Genomic DNA, 22204 nt, shown 5'->3' with positions numbered 1-22204 from the left:
AATACTGCTGGGTATTAGTCATGGTACTAAATTAATACTGCTGGATATTAGTCATGGTACAAAATTAATACTGCTGGGTATTAATCATGGTACAAAATTAATACTGCTGGGTATTAGTCATGGTACAAAATTAATACTGGTGGATATTAGTCACGGTACAAAATTAATACTGCTGGGTATTAGTCATGGTACAAAATTAATACTGCTGGATATTAGTCATGGTACAAAATTAATACTGCTGGGTATTAGTCATGGTACAAAATTAATACTGCTGGATATTAGTCACGGTACAAAATTAATACTGCTGGATATTAGTCATGGTACAAAATTAATACTGCTGGATATTAGTCATGGTACAAAATTAATACTGCTGGATATTAGTCACGGTACAAAATTAATACTGCTGGATATTAGTCATGGTACAAAATTAATACTGCTGGGTATTAGTCATGGTACAAAATTAATACTGCTGGATATTAGTCATGGTACAAAATTAATACTGCTTGATATTAGTCACGGTACAAAATTAATACTGCTGGGTATTAGTCATGGTACAAAATTAATACTGCTGGATATTAGTCATGGTACAAAATTAATACTGCTGGGTATTAGTCATGGTACAAAATTAATACTGCTGGATATTAGTCATGGTACAAAATTAATACTGCTGGATATTAGTCATGGTACAAAATTAATACTGCTGGATATTAGTCATGGTACAAAATTAATACAGCTGGATATTATTCATGGTACAAAATTAATCCTGCTGGGTATTAGTCATGGTACAAAATTAATACTGCTGGGTATTAGTCATGGTACAAAATTAATACTGCTGGGTATTAGTCATGGTACAAAATTAATACTGCTGGATATTAGTCACGGTACAAAATTAATACTGCTGGATATTAGTCACGGTACAAAATTAATACTGCTGGATATTAGTCACGGTACAAAATTAATACTGCTGGATATTAGTCATGGTACAAAATTAATACTGCTGGATATTAGTCATGGTACAAAATTAATACTGCTGGGTATTAGTCATGGTACAAAATTAATACTGCTGGATATTAGTCACGGTACAAAATTAATACTGCTGGGTATTAGTCATGGTACAAAATTAATACTGCTGGATATTAGTCACGGTACAAAATTAATACTGCTGGATATTAGTCACGGTACAAAATTAATACTGCTGGATATTAGTCATGGTACAAAATTAATACTGCTGGATATTAGTCATGGTACAAAATTAATACTGCTGGGTATTAGTCATGGTACAACATTAATACTGCTGGGTATTAGTCATGGTACAAAATTAATTCTGCTGGATATTAGTCACGGTACAAAATTAATACTGCTGGATATTAGTCACGGTACAAAATTAATACTGCTGGATATTAGTCATGGTACAAAATTAATACTGCTGGATATTAGTCATGGTACAAAATTAATACTGCTGGGTATTAGTCATGGTACAAAATTAATACTGCTGGATATTAGTCACGGTACAAAATTAATACTGCTGGGTATTAGTCATGGTACAAAATTAATACTGCTGGATATTAGTCATGGTACAAAATTAATACTGCTGGGTATTAGTCATGGTACAAAATTAATACTGCTGGATATTAGTCATGGTACAAAATTAATACTGCTGGATATTAGTCACGGTACAAAATTAATACTGCTGGATATTAGTCATGGTACAAAATTAATACTGCTGGATATTAGTCATGGTACAAAATTAATACTGCTGGGTATTAGTCATGGTACAAAATTAATACTGCTGGATATTAGTCACGGTACAAAATTAATACTGCTGGGTATTAGTCATGGTACAAAATTAATACTGCTGGATATTAGTCACGGTACAAAATTAATACTGCTGGATATTAGTAACGGTACAAAATTAATACTGCTGGATATTAGTCATGGTACAAAATTAATACTGCTGGATATTAGTCATGGTACAAAATTAATACTGCTGGATATTAGTCACGGTACAAAATTAATACTGCTGGATATTAGTCACGGTACAAAATTAATACTGCTGGATATTAGTCATGGTACAAAATTAATACTGCTGGATATTAGTCATGGTACAAAATTAATACTGCTGGGTATTAGTCATGGTACAAAATTAATACTGCTGGATATTAGTCACGGTACAAAATTAATACTGCTGGGTATTAGTCATGGTACAAAATTAATACTGCTGGATATTAGTCACGGTACAAAATTAATACTGCTGGATATTAGTCACGGTACAAAATTAATACTGCTGGATATTAGTCATGGTACAAAATTAATACTGCTGGATATTAGTCATGGTACAAAATTAATACTGCTTGGTATTAGTCATGGTACAAAATTAATACTGCTGGGTATTAGTCATGGTACAAAATTAATACTGCTGGGTATTAGTCATGGTACAACATTAATACTGCTGGGTATTAGTCATGGTACAAAATTAATTCTGCTGGATATTAGTCACGGTACAAAATTAATACTGCTGGATATTAGTCACGGTACAAAATTAATACTGCTGGATATTAGTCATGGTACAAAATTAATACTGCTGGATATTAGTCATGGTACAAAATTAATACTGCTGGGTATTAGTCATGGTACAAAATTAATACTGCTGGATATTAGTCACGGTACAAAATTAATACTGCTGGGTATTAGTCATGGTACAAAATTAATACTGCTGGATATTAGTCATGGTACAAAATAAATACTGCTGCGTATTAGTCATGGTACAAAATTAATACTGCTGGATATTAGTCATGGTACAAAATTAATACTGCTGGATATTAGTCACGGTACAAAATTAATACTGCTGGATATTACTCACGGTACAAAATTAATACTGCTGGGTATTAGTCATGGTACAAAATTAATACTGCTGGATATTAGTCACAGTACAAAATTAATACTGCTGGGTATTAGTCATGGTACAAAATTAATACTGCTGGATATTAGTCATGGTACAAAATTAATACTGCTGGGTATTAGTCATGGTACAAAATTAATACTGCTGGGTATTAGTCATGGTACAAAATTAATACTGCTGGATATTAGTCATGGTACAAAATTAATACTGGTGGATATTAGTCACGGTACAAAATTAATACTGCTGGGTATTAGTCATGGTACAAAATTAATACTGCTGGATATTAGTCATGGTACAAAATTAATACTGCTTGGTATTAGTCATGGTACAAAATTAGTACTGCTGGATATTAGTCATGGTACAAAATTAATACTGCTGGATATTAGTCACGGTACAAAATTAATACTGCTGGATATTAGTCATGGTACAAAATTAATACTGCTGGATATTAGTCATGGTACAAAATTAATACTGCTGGATATTAGTCATGGTACAAAATTAATACTGCTGGGTATTAGTCATGGTACAAAATTAATACTGCTGGATATTAGTCACGGTACAAAATTAATACTGCTGGATATTAGTCATGGTACAAAATTAATACTGCTGGGTATTAGTCATGGTACAAAATTAATACTGCTGGATATTAGTCATGGTACAAAATTAATACTGCTTGATATTAGTCACGGTACAAAATTAATACTGCTGGGTATTAGTCATGGTACAAAATTAATACTACTGGATATTAGTCATGGTACAAAATTAATACTGCTGGGTATTAGTCATGGTACAATATTAATACTGCTGGATATTAGTCATGGTACAAAATTAATACTGCTGGATATTAGTCATGGTACAAAATTAATACTGCTGGATATTAGTCATGGTACAAAATTAATACAGCTGGATATTATTCATGGTACAAAATTAATACTGCTGGATATTAGTCACGGTACAAAATTAATACTGCTGGATATTTGTCACGGTACAAAATTAATACTGCTGGATATTAGTCATGGTACAAAATTAATACTGCTGGATATTAGTCACCGTACAAAATTAATACTGCTGGATATTAGTCACAGTACAAAATTAATACTGCTGGATATTAGTCACGGTACAAAATTAATACTGCTGGATATTAGTCATGGTACAAAATTAATACTGCTGGATATTAGTCATGGTACAAAATTAATACTGCTGGATATTAGTCATGGTACAAAATTAATACTGCTGAATATTAGTCATGGTACAAAATTAACACTGCTGAATATTAGTCACGGTACAAAATTAATACTGCTGGATATTAGTCACGGTACAAAAAAAAAGTAAATATGAAGTGGAATGCAGCAAAGACAACTTCAGACAGCTAAAGGACATGTATAATGGGAACATTATTTAGAAGAAAAAGAACAAGACTATGCAAATGCACGGAAATATCAAATCGTAGACAAGACTCACATAAGCATCCATTGTATATCGTATGTATTTTATTATCTATGAAAATAAATACAATAGTATAAGTTTATATAAGTAATAAATAATAAGTGTTGTGGACATGCGTTGCATGGAGAGAAATTATGAGAATGATACGATGGGCTTAGATATAATGACCTTAGAAGGAAATTACATCTGGAAAGTATAGGGAGATGTGTGCAGAACAGGAAACTTTGATGATATGACCATGGATAAAAGTTCTTGGGTTGATAGATGTAGAACAGTTGATGTCAATTCACAAGAAAAGACAAAGGAAAACATAAAAGGGAATGATAAGGATGGATTTGAGAAAAAGACCTGACCAGAGAAGCCAATTTCTACAAACCGTCCAACACATGCCATCATGTAAAATGGACGTTAAAACATCAACCTATTATGATGATGATGATGATGATGATGATACTGATGCTGATGATAATGACGATGATGATGACTCCTCATTTTGTATTAATAATTTTGTATTAATAATTACAAACAATATTAATAATTACAAACAAGTTTAAAAGCTTTCATGCAAATTTGCCAAATTACATTGCATATTTTTGCTATGAAAGAGAATGCTAACTTAACTAAAATTACTTTTTATACTGTAGTATCGGTTGTGATGAGACAATACACTTTGTTTTATAGGAGGAGGAGGGGGAGGTGGATATCCCATCCTTGTTATTACTTACCTGGATTTATTATCCCTTGTTATTACTTACCGGAATTTATTCATCATTGCTGGAGTTCGAAAAAGGACGCTTTTCTTTTTGCCAATGATTCAAGTCTTATTAAAAATCTATTTATTTTGTGTGTTTGCGCATCTCTTATCAATATTCGCATTTCAACTTCTAAGGAAAACAAAATATCTAAATAAGAAACCAAACCTCTCTAAATCGGAACAGAAACAAATCAAGACAACAAATCTATAACAAATAAAGGGATCGATATAAATCTATATGTAGCTATTTTCCCATTAGTCTAAAATACTGAAACTGCAGTAAGTACATTTTATTATATATATATATATATATATATATATATATATATATATATATATATATATATATATAATTACAACAATCTCGCAGAATATATAATACCAGGTGACCCCCCCCCCAAAAAAAAAAAAAAATGCCACCAATGGAATTGTTAATAAAATTCACACTCTTTTCAATAATATTCAGTACAAATAAACTTTGCTTTTTGTCTATAAAGTTCCACTCAGGGATAATCAACCATCTTTGTTTTATTGCTGTTCAGTGATATACTTGAAATGTGCATCTCTATATTGCAAGAACAGATGGATACATCATGCAAAATTGTCACTAACTTAGTTCCTCTCTTGCCCTATTATGTTGAGATCATTCTTCTTCTTCTTCTTCTTCTTCTTCTTCTTCTTCTTAACTGAAACTTGGTGGGCAAGTCAGGCATTAAATGAAGTTTATTTGTACGAAACATGGGTTTGATTTTAGAAAGGATTGTGAATTTTATTAACGATTCCATAAGCGGCATTTGTTGATAACAGGGGAGGGGGGACTGTATGTATGTACTGATCAAATTCTCTTGAATATTTCATCAGATAGATCCCCCAAAAAACATTCTTGGAAATTTATTGTTTTACCATTATTTTTGAATTCGTTTTGTTTATTCAAAAAATTTTCTATGCTAATGTCATTTTCCATGTAATGCGATAATTCGTCCTCAAAATATATTATTAGAAAAACTGTGTCCATTATTTTGAAATTGCACGAATTATTTTGAATATCCAATTCTTTAGTAAAGTATATTTTAAAAAAGATTTCAGTTATAAAACTAGTTTGGGTTATTTATCTCTTTTATTAATCATTATTCTTTGTACACTTCCAATTTTAATCCTCATAATTCTATCCTAATTCCCATGTCTAACTACTTGTGTCTAAGATTGAAATACACTATTCTATATGCGGTCTTTCTTATGTATTCTTACAATAATAGTTGCTTCCCTTGGAATAACATTGCTAATCATCCAACCAATCGTTAAGAAATGATCGATTAATTATTGTTTAGTAGATTTTTTAATGACTGAAAGCAGAAATTCAGAAGCAACACGAAACATCTAAGAAACTGATGTTCTTATAAACCCTACCGTATATAATTGAAAGTTTCCATTACGGACTCCTCGGGGGTATATTTTGAAATCCCCAATATCCTTCATAGTTTTCTTAGCACATTCATTTTCCCTGACATGGTTGCGGTATTTTCGGTTTAGCTGTCTTTCACATTTGTGAATATCGTTAGAAAGGTCATCCACTGCTGTTGTAAGTCTGTTCTTTCTGTCTCTGCATCTGTACAGAGAGGATTTCGCGCTAAGAATGAAAAAAAGATGAACAATTTAACCAAGAATGCAATACAAAACATTTTTTTTTAAAGATTATTCGGACTACTACCCTCACTTGGTTGTTATAGCAATATATCGAACTTGAGGACCAGGGTAAAATTTCAAACTGAACCATTATTTTATCCATTGGGGTAAACTGTTATTGTTCCGTAAGTCATGGCCAGATAGACGTGTTAGTTTATCTTCATAGTTTTAATTATTGTCTTGTAGTAAGGACTGAACTTTCAATCTTCAGAAGACTGTCATTTAGAACTGTTTGTTAACTTAACGTTATTAAACATTAGGCTACAAGTTCGAATAGAAAGTTCTCAAGTTCTAAAAGATGTATCAGAAAAAGGTTGAGTCTTACATTGGCTAAAATATTGTAAATGTAACAACCATGTTAAGAATAGTGGTCTGAATAATCTGAATAATTTGAAAAATCCAAAATTCTGCAAAAACATCCAAATTGTTTATTTTAGTAAAGATAACATGAAAAATAAATCATAAAAAGTAAAATATTCATGAAAAATAAATCATAAAAAGTAAAATATTCATGAAAAATAAATCATAAAAAGTAAAATATTCATGAAAAATAAATCATAAAAAGTAAAATATTCATGAAAAATAAATCATAAAAAGTAAAATATTCATGAAAAATAAATCATAAAAAGTAAAATATTCATGAAAAATAAATCATAAAAAGTAGAAATAATCTTAAAAAAGAATCAATAAGTTCAAAATTAAATATTGATTGCCAGCAACACAAATTACTCTTATTTAACATGACGACAGGATCAAGTTTGGATAACTAGTGGATGTCGGTTTCTAACTGCCATATATTCCAGAAGCATTAATATTCATCCCAAGCTGATTTTTTTTTCAGAATAGCTCTAGTCATAGATTTATTTGTAACTTTATATTCCACTCAGTGTACTAGATTCTGTATATTCTAACATATAAAGTTATCTGGTAATGTTGGATTTAAATAGCATATAAGCTGATATATCAATTTTTGCATTCTGGTTAGCCAGTTTTCATTTGTTAATATTGGCACAATAATAAAAAATTCTTGCTAAAGTTTTTTTTTAATATCTAGTCCTGCTCGAACAACTCATAATATACTAAGATTTTACATTTATGACCGAAAAATCAAAATCAGCAAGATGAATAACTCATATTTTTGATTAAAAAAAATTTGTCTTCGTTAACTACTGATTAACCAATTTTCAGTTGTTATTGCTGTGCAATGTTATTCGCATCATAATAATATATGTTGCTACAGTTTATTTAAATAATTATGTAATCCTGCCCGGAGAACATACAAATATTTTTCAATTATGACCAAAAAATCATTATCATATTTTATTATAATAATGTTTTCTTTGCAACTAAAATTAATTTCTTTTTCTATATAAGTTTAAAAAATGTTCAAACACATAAAAATTACTTCAGTACATCCCGGGCAACGCTGGGTAAGTAGAACTAGTAACATTTTAAAATGTCCAAATTTATCTAGTGTTTTTTTAAATTTACTTCAAAGATGTCGGTTCTGTATTAAAAAAAAAGTACAGCATCTACATCTTTGAAGTAAATTTATAAAATTGAGACAAAACGAATGTTTATTAAAAAAAAAAACACATGAAGTTAGGAATTCAAAAGAGGAAACACATGATGTTCATATAATGCTGTGTTTTACAAACTAATTCAACTACTCGCCGTTCATGATGATCAAGTCTAATTCATAGTTTTGGAAGACGTCAGTGAAGAGTTCATATAAAGAGAGATTTAATTATAACTAACTATTATATTGGTCACATTTGATATGTTGGCTCTCCTGTAAGAACAAAAAAATTCTACAAGGCTGATCATCTAAGGTTAGAATTAGGGCAACAATTCTCTGAAATAAATACTAGACGAAGCTAGAGCCACTGAACTTGTTCACACATGAGCTGCAGACATGGAATCAAAGGCAATCCATGCATGTGCTGCTTGTGTTGTAGGCTGAAATGAAGTAACAGAAGCAACAAAGGTGTCAACAACTCAAGCAGTGGACATTCTCTTGGACATACACAAAGTAGAAGCCACCATTTACCCTGAGACCACAACAACAGTAAAAATGGCAGACAGGCCTGTCACTACTGAGGATATTTGACAACACACATGACGTGTCCTACCAAGGGGCAAGAGTGTAGAAACTGCCTTAAAAAAAGAAGAAAAAGGTGAAAACTTTACAGGATAAATTTGAGCTTGTTATAAACAAAACTGAGCGTATGGAAAGCCAGAAATTGACAAACAAGTGGGGGTTAAGTTCTAACGTTTATTTGAAGTTTAAAACGATCGTGAAACGAAACTGTTGGCGTGTTAGGATGGTTTTGGCGATGGCGGCGGCGATGGCGGCGGCGATGGCTATTGCTTGAAATAATTAACGTTTAAACATTACAAGTAATGACGTTATAACAATTGCTATAAATAAATAACGTTATAAAGAATGGTAGAAATAAATAACGTTATAACCATTGCTAAATAACATTACTAGAAATAAAAGTTTCACATCCATTGGTAGAAACATATAACGTTATGGAAATTGCTAGAAATAAAAAAACGTTATAACCATTGGTAGAAATAAATAACGTTATATTTATTAATAGAAATAAATAACGTTATACACATTGCTAGAAATAAATAATGTTATAACCATTGCTAGAAATTAATAACGTTATAACCACATTGCTAGAAATTAATAACGTTATAACCATTAAAAAATAAATTATAACTAAATAAATAACTAAATAACGTTATAACTATGGCAAGAAAAAATGTTAAACAATTGCTAGAAATAGCGTTATAATCATTGCTAGGAATAAAAACGTTATAAAGATTGATAGAAAAAATAAAATTATTACCATTGCTAGCAATAAATAACGTTATAAACATTGCTAGAAATAAATATCTCTATAACTATTTCCCCAAATAATTAACGTAATAATTGCTAGAAAAAAATAACGTTATAACTATTCCTAGAAATAAATAACGTTATAACCATTTCCAGAAATAAATAACGTTATGACAATTGATAGAAATAAATAACGTTATAACCATTTATAGAATAAAATAACGTTATAACCATTGCTAGAAATAATATTATACTAATTGCTAGAAATAAAAAAAACGTTATAACAACTTCTGGAAATAAACAACGTCATTACCATTGCTAGAAATATATAACGTTATAACTATTGTTAGAAATAATATAACCTTTGATAGAAATAAATAACTTTATTACCATTGCAACAAATAACGTTTGCTAAAAAACTATTAACCAATTAACAAAAAATAACCATTGCTAAAAAATAACGTTATAATTATTGATCGAAATAATAACGTAATAACCATTGCTAGACATAAATAACGTTATTACTACGTCTAGAAACAAATAACGTTATTACCATTGATAGAAATATATAACGTTATAACCTTTAATAGAAATAAATAACTTTATTACGATTGCATGCATCAAATAACGTTACCATTGCTAGAAAAAATAACGTTATAAGTATTGATCGAAATAAATAGCGTAATGACCTTTGCTAGAAATAACGTTTTAACAATTGCAAAAAATAAATGACGTAATATCTATCGCTAGAAATAAATAACGTTATAACCATTGCTAGAAATAAATACCCTTATAACCATATCTAGTGTAGCGACTCGCCAGAGACATTTAAGTGACTGGGCAAGGAGCATTCCAGTTGCGCGTACATCTGTTATCTTCACCCACGCAAATTATGCGGGTATAAAAACTAAAATTTTGCCTTTTCGCACGGACGTAATACATAGCTGTTTCACGTGACAGTGTGTTGACTTTTCATTCAATCGGCATTCAAAGCAAGCGAATTTCAAAAATATTTATCTGACAGCTCTCGCTGGAGCCGGTAAAAAGGCACTTCGCGCAAAACTCAATCAGTCGAGTCAGATTTTCCTTGCAGTGTAGACCACCAGCACCACGAGCGCTTGCTCTGTCTTGCGACATTAAACCATTTTACGCATCTTGTACCTGCAACTTATAAACCTTACTGGATTAACTGCCAAAGAAAAAGAAAATATGTTGCATTGCAATCAGATATATTCATGAAATTGATTGGAACAACAAACTTTATTTTCCTTTTCGTAAAAAAAAAGAAACATTTTTCTGCAAAAATGACATTCTGCCTCAGTCAGAGAAAAATTTATCTCCCTTACTTTTCATTACACATTTTATCCAAATCCTATCAGACTATTTAAAAAAAAAATATATATATGAAGTCTTAGCGACTATGTGTCAGAATTTTTGGGGAATTTTTGACACCCTTAACACAAAACTGCGAATAAAATAAACAAAACTCATAATTTCTTTTTTTTTAAAAGTGGTTTGTTTAATTTCTTTATGGAATATACTTCCAAAATAAACTATTAAAGTTTTAGAAAAATAATAGAAATATTATTTTTTATTAAAAAAAAAACAATGTTTACAAAGTGCCTGCGCGCGTTCATGCAGCCATTTTTTCTACGTAATGAAATTAATTGAATTTTACGAGTTAAATGTTTTTTAATTTTTTCAATTGATCATTATATTTTCAATCTACCAAAATTTTTCTATTGGTTCAATTTTTAAGATATTTTCAGGTTTAATGTTAAATTTTTATGTTCTTTCCAATAAACCGAATATAAACGTTTTTTTTTAAATTCACCCCTCCATTTTGAAATGTCTATTAAAATGAAAATAATTAATTTTCTCACCTCAGATTTATATATCACAAATTGAAGATAAAAGATCAATAAATAAAATAATCTAATTTAAAACAACAAAAAAGAGAATAGTTTTGTGCAAATTTACCCGTAAAGTTTTTTTTTTTTTAAATCACGTTGATTTTTTTTTAAGTGGAACCTCACATTTTAAAAATATTGTCAAGTAAATATTAAGCACTAACTATAATCTTTTCTATTTCATTCAATGTTGTTTTATTTTAGATACTTAAAAAAAATCTATAAAGAAGAAATAAAATATTTTAAATCAAAAGCTCATGTATTTCTTTAAGAGAATAAAAAAAATGGAAAATTTGTCGAAGGGTTGTTTACGAGTGAATATGATCATTTTCAAGTACGGTGACTTGTCACATCGGCTCTCGGAGACACAGCAGAGATGGCCGGTGATAGAAAAAGAAGTGTATGCAATTATGTACGCAGTACAAAAATTAGACTACTACCTTAGTGGAGCCGTGTTCACGATCAAAACTGATCATAAACCCTTGAAATATCTGCTGGAGGCAGAATGGACGAACAAGAAGATTCAGCAATGGGCACTGAAGTTGAGTGGCTATAACTGTAAAATTGAGTACTTAGTGGGTAAGGATAATACTTGTGCTGACTTATTATCCCGAATACCTAAACAGTTAGAAACAGAATCGATACATTTAGAGCCTGGAGTAGATGATAGGGCTTACTAGGTGAATGTCTTAAATGCGCATACCTTGAAGGGTAGACCTGAGTTAGAGGAAGATGAAACGGGTAGTATAGTGATTGTCAGTGACCCACACTGGAAGGAAGTAATCGAGAATAGTCAGAGGGATGAAGAGATACTAGCCTTGAGGAAAGAAGCGGAGGCTGGAAAAGCAAGGAAGTTGATAGTGCATGACGATGTGTTGTATTACCTATCTGGGGCTGAGGAAGAGCCCAGACTGAGAATGGTTGTCCCGAGAGCGCTTAGAAGGGAAATCCTCGTACAGTGTCATGAGAGGATGAGACACATGGGAATTGATAGGACCCATGAATTAATCGGCCGAAAGTACTATTGGCCAAAATTGTATGTAGAAGTCACAGAGTATGTCTGTACGAGCCTTTTTCAAGTCTCACACAAAACACACATTCATATTTCAAGCTGTCATATACATACGCGCACACAAACATACGCACCCACGTCCACACATGTACACATATTCACGTTCGCGTACATACACTCAAATTCACGTATATATACACACACGCTTACGTATACACATGTACTCACACACGCGAACACGAACACACACATGGACGACGTCACTTCCGCTTTCTAAGGAAATACACATGCGCAAAAGACACTCCAGAAGCGAGTATAAAACATGGAGACAAGCTGTTTCTAATCCTCTTTTTAGGACCAACTCTCAACTAGAGAGGTTGGGCGAACAAGCCGCCGCCGTTTCGGCGCACGCGCACCTCACGCCCACTTCCTACTATGTATGGGGCACGAGCTAATGACTGTATGTATACATTCTCCCTCTTTCTCTCTCCATCTACTACTGGCCACTAAGAACACCTTCGCGTAGCTGACTACTAACTGATTACAACTCTAATATCCTCTTCCTTGCCTACACCCTGGATTCTCATTTCCACTACAACACTCACTTCAATTCCCACGCGCGAACAAACAATAATGACCCAAACTTGAGATGAAAACACATTTCCTGTTCTTGTTACAACACCAGTCCTGCAACGGACATTGGTTACATACGTGCGGACATGTTATAACTAAAATGTTTATTTCTTTCAACAGCAAATAAACGACGTTTATCTTATCCATCACTTGAGTCTTTGTTTCCTTCAATTCCCATTCGTTTCATTATTCTTTTGTAACGGGATTGGGGTATTTATATATCCTAGTCCCCTACATGTCAAGTCCAGGGTAGGAGGCAGTGATTGGCCCCCTTGAGGGAGACTGACATACCGAATTTTCCGTTTGAAAAAGTCAGTATGGACATATCAGGTCCATATGGAGAGACCCCCAGGGGAAATCAATATATAGTGAGTTTTGTAGATTGGCTAACTAATTGGCCAGAAGCATATGCCATCCCTGATAAAAAGGCACAGACCGTGTCAGATGTGATTTTAACTGAAATCTTCCCTCGCTATGGGTCACCTGTGCAATTAGTCACAGACAATGGACCTGAGAATGTAAATAGAATAATGCGTGAGGCATTGGAGAGTTTGAGGGTGGAGCATGTGACGACATCTTCATATCACCCGCAGAGTAACGCTAAGGTGGAGAGATTCCATAAAACCTTAGCCGATGTATTGTCCAAATTGGTGAAGGACAATGAGGAGAATTGGGATTTATATTTAACTCAGGCACTAGCTGCAGTGAGATTTTGTGAGAATGAAACTTCAAAATTCTCGCCATACTATATGATATTTGGGCGAGATGTAGTGCTGCCAGTGGACAATTTGCTAAAGCCACGACGAAAGTACATGGGTGAGGATCACCATAAATTAATAATTGAGAAGCAGCATAGAATATTCGCGCAAGCGAGGCGAAGAATCGCCCGTGCTCAGAAAAGGCGTAATGCCAGAATTAATAAAGGAAGAGAGGAAGTAAAGCTGGGAATTAGAGACCCAGTGTATTATAAGGTTAATCTGCGACAGGGCAAATTGAGTGCTAGATGGGAGCCTTATTATAGAATTGTAGATCAGACCAGACCGGTCACGTTTGTGATATGGGATCAAGTTTCAGGGAAGGTGAAACGAGCCCATGCAAATGAGTTAAAGTTGGCTAGAATAGATACTTGGGAAGGACCAGAGTTAAAGCCAACACGACGAAAAAGGAGAAGGGTCACTTTAGCAGATTCTGAGGAGGAAGAATCAGGCGAGGAAAGTGATTATTACCTGATAGAAGACCCACGAGTCTTCGAAGTAACGGAACAAGGAGATAAAGTGATAAAGCCTGGAGATCGAGAAGTCGATGAACAGCCGCCGATGTCAAATACTGGAAATAGAACCAGTGGAAGTGATTGGGAGTCAGAGGATGAGATACCTCTTGCCCAACTTCGTGAGAGGTGGCAGAAAGAAAAAGGGATCCCTGAAACAGGGGAGATACCCATTAAATATCGGTTGAGGGGAGCCAAGAATGCTGAGCCTCAAGATTAGATTGAGTGAGTGAGGTATTACAAAGTAGACGCGTCTTGGATCGGTTGGGGTTGGCGATGCTCGGATAGGCTGGTGGGTGGAGAAGGGCCCCTCCATTCATTTTGCTTCGGGTGTGGTGGATCTCATCTGGTCCTTGACTATGTCTCAAAATAAATTACCTGTGTTATAGAGAATTTTAGCCGGCTAGGGAAAGATAAATACTTAATAAAAAGGTGTACACAAATGAAGAATGAATTGTTCTTGCATCTCGTTGCAGGAATGGACCGAAGAATTTTGCTGATGATTGTGATTGCGATTTGCTCGGCAAATGCGTGGAGGAATGAACGAAATACTATCTTTAAGAAAGTTAATGAAGTCATAATTACCAGGTCGAAGTGGCTAATTAGCTTAGTGGTGGACCTTAAACCTTACAGAATGCTGTTGGACGGGTTAAAAGATGAGATCGTTGCATTGGGTAAGGCCAGAGCACGAGTAGCCAGTAACTATGTACAGGAGGAAGGGTACATGAAGCTATTATCTTCCTTAGAGCAAGAAGCTAGGGTTATGGAATATCAATGGAAGGAGATGAATTTATATCTAAAAAGCATTGGGCTGTTACAAGCTAGATCAAAGAGGGCAGTAATTCCTATAGTGGGAAAAGCGTTAAGTGTGTTGTTCGGCACAGTATCCGAGGATGATGTGAAAACTATCAGGCGAAAGTTGCTTGATGTGGAAAGGAATCAGAAAACTTTAGCTCAGGTGGCTAGAGAGAGCGTATCGATATTAAATGTCATGAGAATGGAATTAGCCAAAAACCGAGTAAATATAAATTGGCTAACGAGAAATCTACGAGAGTTACAAGTAGAAGTATCTAATATTACTGAGTCAATGAAATCTGAATTGCAAGAGGTAAGCAGTTTTATGCAGCAGTATTTCCAATTGTTGTCAATTACAGCTAGGATTCGACAAACTAGTCAATCATTGATAACTCTATTAGAGCATGTTAGAGCCCAGTTAGATTCACTATCCTTGGGACATCTATCACCTAGTATAGTGACCCCAAGCTATCTGAGGGCAATATTGATAAAAATACAGACCGAACTACCTCATCATTTACGTTTACCTGTAGATCCTACAGAGGAGTTATGGAAATACTATAATGCATTGGGTTGTGTGACCCTGATAGAAAACGAGAAGCTAATAATAGTAATGTCAGTTCCATTATTGGATAGAGATAGTACGTTCGAAATATATCAGATAATAAATCTTCCCATTCCCTATCCTAAAGCAGACCAGAAGCTGGGGGCTGTGGCAAGGTATAGGTTGGAAACTGAGTACATAGCTTTGAATTTGGCAAGAACTAAGTTCATGATGTTACCTGAGAGAGAAGCAAGCCAATGCAGGGCTGATGTATTGAAGACTTGTACTTCTACCAGCCCCATATATGTGGCTGGTAATTATGGATTATGTGTGTTAGAATTGTTTAAAGAGATAAGGAAGGTATTAGGAGGAATTGTCAAGTGGAAATCTTGGCTGATGTAGTATTACCACAAGCAGTTAGTGTATCGGATGGAGTCTGGGCAGTAGCAACCCAGGGAGAAATAGAATTATCGATGGTTTGTGAGGGTAAGACTACGAGAACAATAAGGGCAATGCCCCCATTAACAATGGTAGAGTTGCCATTGGGTTGTTCCGTATTTGGAACGTCAATGTCCCTCCCACCTTATTACCAAGCTGAGGAGAAGTTTGAAAGGAAAAGTCCTTTGGGAAATTAATGGAAAATAATCTCAGTGATTGGGCAGGATTGTGGGAACCGATAGTAAAAAGATTCCCTGATGTAACATTGAGTAAGATTCCCAAAATTCTGAAGCCTATAGAGAAGATGGGATTTGAACAATTAAGAGATAAATTGGATACTGTAGGAAAAACCAGTATAGGCTGGATTAGTGGTACCAATATCTTGTTGAGTTGGTCGACCGTGATTGGGACCTTGATTATTATAATCCTGGTAATATTAGTGGTACGAGCACTAATGAAGCGTAGAGAATTAATGGTAAAACGCAGGACAATGGCGAGTGCTCTCCTGGGTGGAACAGGGGAGCCAATTGGTGTTCTATTTGAAAAGAATGCAGAAGAAGTGGAAATTAAATCTTCGGGTGGAATTGTGACCACCCCTGATTCGAAAAAGACAATTGAAAAAGAGAAAAAAAATGAGTGGCGAACAGTTGCAATAATTGGTAAGAAGTGTTGAGAGCCTCTGATCTTGCATGCGAAAACCTTGAAAAAAAAAGAGAAAAGACTTAAAAGAGCCAGACAATGCATGATGGATAACCATTGGTAATCGGAGCAATCGGAGTGATTAGTAAGAGGTGTTGAGAGCCTCTGATCTTGCATGTGGAGACATTGTTTTGGAAAAATATACAGGGCAATTACTCATTGAGAACTTTTTGCATGAATTGGATATTGACTAATATTGTAATTTGATTGCTGTGTCAATTATGGCCAATTGACAAAAATGAAGGGGAGTGATGTGACAACATTAGGGTAGGACCCTGGTCTGGAAGAGTTAACAGACAGTAATTACTTGGCTGAGTGACTAGGTTCAGAACAGAATTTGGATGGCGGTAGTCATTGCCAATCCTGGGTAAATAAGATAAGAAAATTGAGATGAATGGCCGAGGAAATGGAATTTGATGTGACAGATGCTGAGGTAGCCAAAGTTATAGATAATGACTGTTTTGAAAAAGGTCTTTTTCGTTCTTCCTGGGACATATGTTCCCGTGTTGATATAATTAATGGCCGGAGGGAAGCCATTACGATGATGTTATTTTGGAAAGATATTTTGGAAAAAGATTCGTCGGTCAGAAGCTGCAATAAGCAGACGCGTGTTGACAGGTAATGGCCATATGTCGCCCACCGAATAATGTTGTTTGGGGGAACTGTAGAAATCAGATAAGGAAATATTAATTAGTATTAATATAGACCCCGCCTGTTCACCCACACGATCCAAGGATCTAGGGTGGAAGTAGAGAATCGCCAGGGTGACATCACTGGGAATAGTGAGAGGATTAATTCCAAGGTGGTTGGAGAACCAGGACCAGCCCCTAGCATACGTCACCGGTGATAGTAAGAGGATCGACTCCACGGTAGTTGGAGGTGAGGGGACCGCCCCTAGGGTTATGACGTAAATAGACATTAAGAGGGAATTCCCCCTGTACCGAGAGTTTTGGTTACCTAAGCAGATCTATACGATAAGAGCCCTGAGTAATGTAATTTGGCAAGAAAATGACATCTGAAAGGAATTGCCAGGCAGGGTTTTCTTATTTAAACAAGCCGTTTTTCGGATCTGCGCGCACTTTCAAACTGGTCAGCCAGCCTCCCGGTCGGTTAGATTGAGAAAACGAATTTACCATTCTAATCGTTGCCGATCATTCCCGAAGATAAGCTGCCCTGATATCGGAACCACAGCCAAGTCGCCATATTACCAGTTAGACACTCACTCCCTTCGTTTGACTGTGCAGTTAATTTGAACATTGGAAACAGGATAAAGATTTTTATTATCTATATATAGAAAACAGTGTTCTGTTTTATTTTACAAGTGTACCAGCATCTCCAGTCGTCCGTGTGTTTAACCTTTTCCTTGCAGGGGTGAGAGGTCGCTGCCTTATCACTTAAAGAAACACAACGTGGGGTGGGGCAGTGTATGGTCACTTCACTGGAGGAACTCGAGCTGTCTGGCGCCTGCGTTGCGGACGGTGAAGGCAGACCGGTGGACGATTGTCGACGAATCAACGCCAAAGATGATCAACGCTGACCACTCGACCAGAGGAGAACAACAACAACTTCCACGCGGAGATGGGGTGGTACAATTTTTCAAGTAGCTATAAGCTTCGAAAGATAGTAAATCTAATTATTCAAGTTTTTATCACGCATGTTTAATGGCGATTTCTGACACTGCTAACTATACATACAGTTACAAACATTGCTTTATGCGAGAACATTTATTTCCAGAAAATTTTTACATTCTCACAAACTTCGGACGATTTATTCATCTATTACTTTCTTGACTCATGTGTTGCATCATCAGCGGCACAGCACACATAAAAAAATGTCAACAATAAAAGCATGTTTCATTATTTCCTTGTCATCTATATATATAAAAGCGAAAATGTATGTATGTGTGTATGTTTGTGTGTCTGTTAAAAACTTTCGACAGACACAACAAAAATTCAAAAACTCGGTATCATATCGAAGCCCCATCCTTCGCTCAAAAAATTGGCCAAAAACGTTCATTTTTTCACCCCAAAATCGTCAACAAAAACGGTCTTCTCGTGACGACGAACGGTTCTACGCATGCACCAGATGACCTCATGACCTGATTTACTTTAAATAGTTGAAAAACTGGACAAATTTCATGTACTTCGCGTTAGGTCAGTCAATTAGTGCGTTGGTTCATTATCTAAACGTTTTGGGTTTGAATCGTGGTGTGAAATGCCTTTTTTTTTTTTTCGATTCTTTAAATTTAAATATTGAACCGGTGTTATTTAAGCCATTTTTCACGTAACGTTCGTTTTTCTGTTTTTTTTTTACTTCGCTTATCGACCCCCGACCACACACCCAAAAACACCCGGGTACCCACCGATTTTTAAAATTTTAATATCAAAACAGGCTTATTTAAGCCATTTTTCACATGTTCGTTTTCTGTTTTCATCGTTCGTTTGCCTTACGTTATTTTTTTTTGTGCTTTTTTTATGTTTTGATTATCACCCCCCACTTAATTAAAACGTTGTTTTCTTTTTTTACTTCCTTTATAACAATGCTTACGTCGTCGTCGTCGTAACGCTCGACGACTTCCGGGCACGCACCTGTCAATTTGGTTCTTACTTAAATAAATTCAAACATCTTTCACTAACTCATTCTGGCTGGCCGATTTTATTTTCAAACTTCGCCTCAGGGCTTCAGGTTCGATCATACCCCCCCTCCCCGGGTTCTTTTTTATTTAACACCACACACACCTATAAACACCCAGGCAACGTCTCAAGAGAGCTAAGTAACGTTTGTTCAATGTCGACTTCGTCATATCAGACTGTAGCTTTCATTTCACTCCTCCTAATAAACGGGGAGCGGGTTTTTAAAAACAAACAAACCGATTTATTCAAAACTGTCCCGCACAAAATCGTAACTGCTGAATACCTATCGCCGTCACGTCAATCAAAAATGCGCACCTGTTTTTTTTAACACTTTACTATTTTCCAACTGTGCGTCGTCAACGATTCGTTTTTTTTTCATATTTTCGGGGTTTTTTCACATACCCCGAAAAACACCCGGGCAACGCCGGGTACCCCTCACTAGTCTATATATATAAAAGTGAAAATGTATGTGTGTATGTATGTACGCTTTTCCTCGATGTCCAAAAAGCTTTTTTCAGAGAAACGCTTGTTCGGTTCACAACTTCTTAAAACTTTATATATCATCTATAAATTGTAATATCTCAGAGTTATCCACGGAGCTCGCCTGTCTATTTAATTTTATTGACTTTCAAATGTTAATTATTCCATATTTCCTGCATCGGCACGTGTTACATTCGGTTTTCGGTATAAAAAAAAGTGAAACTCGACTCTAATCACAGGCTGAAAGCCAGTTGTCTCAAGAGAGCTAAGTAACGTTTGTTCAATGTCGACTTCGTCATATCAGACTGTAGCTTTCATTTCACTCCTCCTAATAAACGGGGAGCGGGTTTTTAAAAACAAACAAACCGATTTATTCAAAACTGTCCCGCACAAAATCGTAACTGCTGAATACCTATCGCCGTCACGTCAATCAAAAACGTGCACTTTTTTTTTTTAACACTTTACTATTTTCCAACTGCGCGTCGTGAAGGCTTCGTTTTTTATTCACGGGCACCTGCTTTTTCACATACCCCGAAAAACACCCGAGCAACGCCGGGTACCCCTCGCTAGTTATATATAAAAGCGAAAATGTATGTTCGCTTTTTGTGTATGTCCAAGAAAGGCTTTTTTCAGAGAAGCGGTTGGTCGGCTCGCAACTTCTTAAAACCTTTTATATCACATAGAAATTGTAATATCTCCGAGTTAACAATGGAGCTCGCCTGTCTATTTAATTTGCTCGACTTTGGGAAGATAAATATTCAACAGTTTTCGCTCACCATGTGTGGATTAGTCTTTTTCCTATAATAAAAGTGACACCTATTCTGACGGTATTTTTCCGGTGGCGATCGCCGGAAACGTTCTCGCAGTAAATGAAAAACCCCCGCAGTCAAAGTCATTAGAACGTGCACATGCCAAATCTAAGTAATTAAATAAATTCAAACGTATTTCCGTTTGTATGTCGCGGTGGCCCAATGCTTAATGTTGCATGTTTTTTTTTTTCACACTTTGCCTCAAGGATTCGGGTTCGATCCTCATACTCACCTACCAAAACCTTTTTTTTTATTTTAACCCACCCCCGAGTTTTGATTTACCTCCAAACACCCGGGCAATGCCGGGTATCCCCTGCTAGTGTTAAATAAAAACTATATTAATTTTTAGATTCCACTTCGTCTTGGTGCTCATTTTGACACCTTTTTAATATCTTGTTTACGTCGAAAAATTAGAAAAACATAGTCTCATTAACATCGTAACACCGGCAACACCCGCTGGTTTAAATGTTCGCCGTCATAGCAGTGATGACACTCTCCGTTGATCTGCCCCCTCGTTGTAACACTAGAAATAAATAAGGTTGCATTGCTAGAAATAACCTTGTAACCATTGCTGGCAAATTAATAACGTTACAAACATTGCTAGAAATGAATAATGATATATCCATGGCTAGAAATAAATAACGTTATAACCATTACTAGAAAAAAATAACGTTATAACCATTGCTAAAAATAAATAACGTTATAACCATTGCTAAAAATAAATAACGTTATAACCATTGCTAGAAATAAATGATGTTATAACCATTACTAGAAAAAAAGTTATATTCATCGCTCTTAAATATAACGTTATAACCATTGCTAGAAATAAATGATGTTATAACCATTACTAGAAAAAAAAGTTATATTCATCGCTCTTAAATATAATGTTATAACCATTGCTTGAAATAAATAACGTTATAACCATTGCTAAAAATAAATAACGTTATACGAGAGGCGTGCCATAAGTAATGCCCCTGACCCACTTCCCATAAGAGTAGAGCAACGAAACTTGGCACAGTTATTAGTCTTTCTCTACATAGGAACCATCCAGAACTATGCATTTCTCGCATCGTTTGATGCAGCTCTGGATACCGTTTTTGTAGAACACCCCAGGTTGGTCCTCCAACCACGATGTGACTTCAGAAATCAAGGCTGCATCATCTGGGAAACGCTTTCCTTTCAAAAACAACTTCATGGCTGGGAAGAGGTGAAAGTCAGAGGATGCAAGGTCAGGAGAGTAGGGAGGATGGGGAAGGATTTCATAACCACACGCCCGTGCTTCTGATCTGGCGACATGCAAGTTGTGGACCGGAGCATTGTCCAGCAGGAGAAGGGTACCTTTGCTGATCTT

At 35.0% G+C, this 22204-nt stretch overlaps 1 protein-coding gene across 2 annotated transcripts in view; it reads right to left on the bottom strand.

Moving 5' to 3' along the window:
* The window catches only part of LOC145296048 (uncharacterized), a 181904-nt gene that overhangs the window by 60773 nt on the left and 98927 nt on the right, over positions 1-22204 (bottom strand). For both annotated transcript variants that reach the window (XM_080142099.1, XM_080142098.1), the window contains exon 3: positions 6507-6726. In XM_080142099.1, the coding sequence (XP_079998225.1) occupies positions 6507-6726 (220 nt within the window). The remainder of the gene's footprint in view (positions 1-6506; positions 6727-22204) is intronic.

The sequence above is a fragment of the Euprymna scolopes genome, chromosome 16 (assembly GCF_053919585.1).
Source record: "Euprymna scolopes isolate OS-2025 chromosome 16, ASM5391958v1, whole genome shotgun sequence".
Taxonomy (NCBI): Eukaryota; Metazoa; Mollusca; class Cephalopoda; order Sepiida; family Sepiolidae; genus Euprymna; species Euprymna scolopes.
Note: the sequence above shows the minus strand (reverse complement) of the source record. Positions and strands in the feature narration are given on the sequence as shown.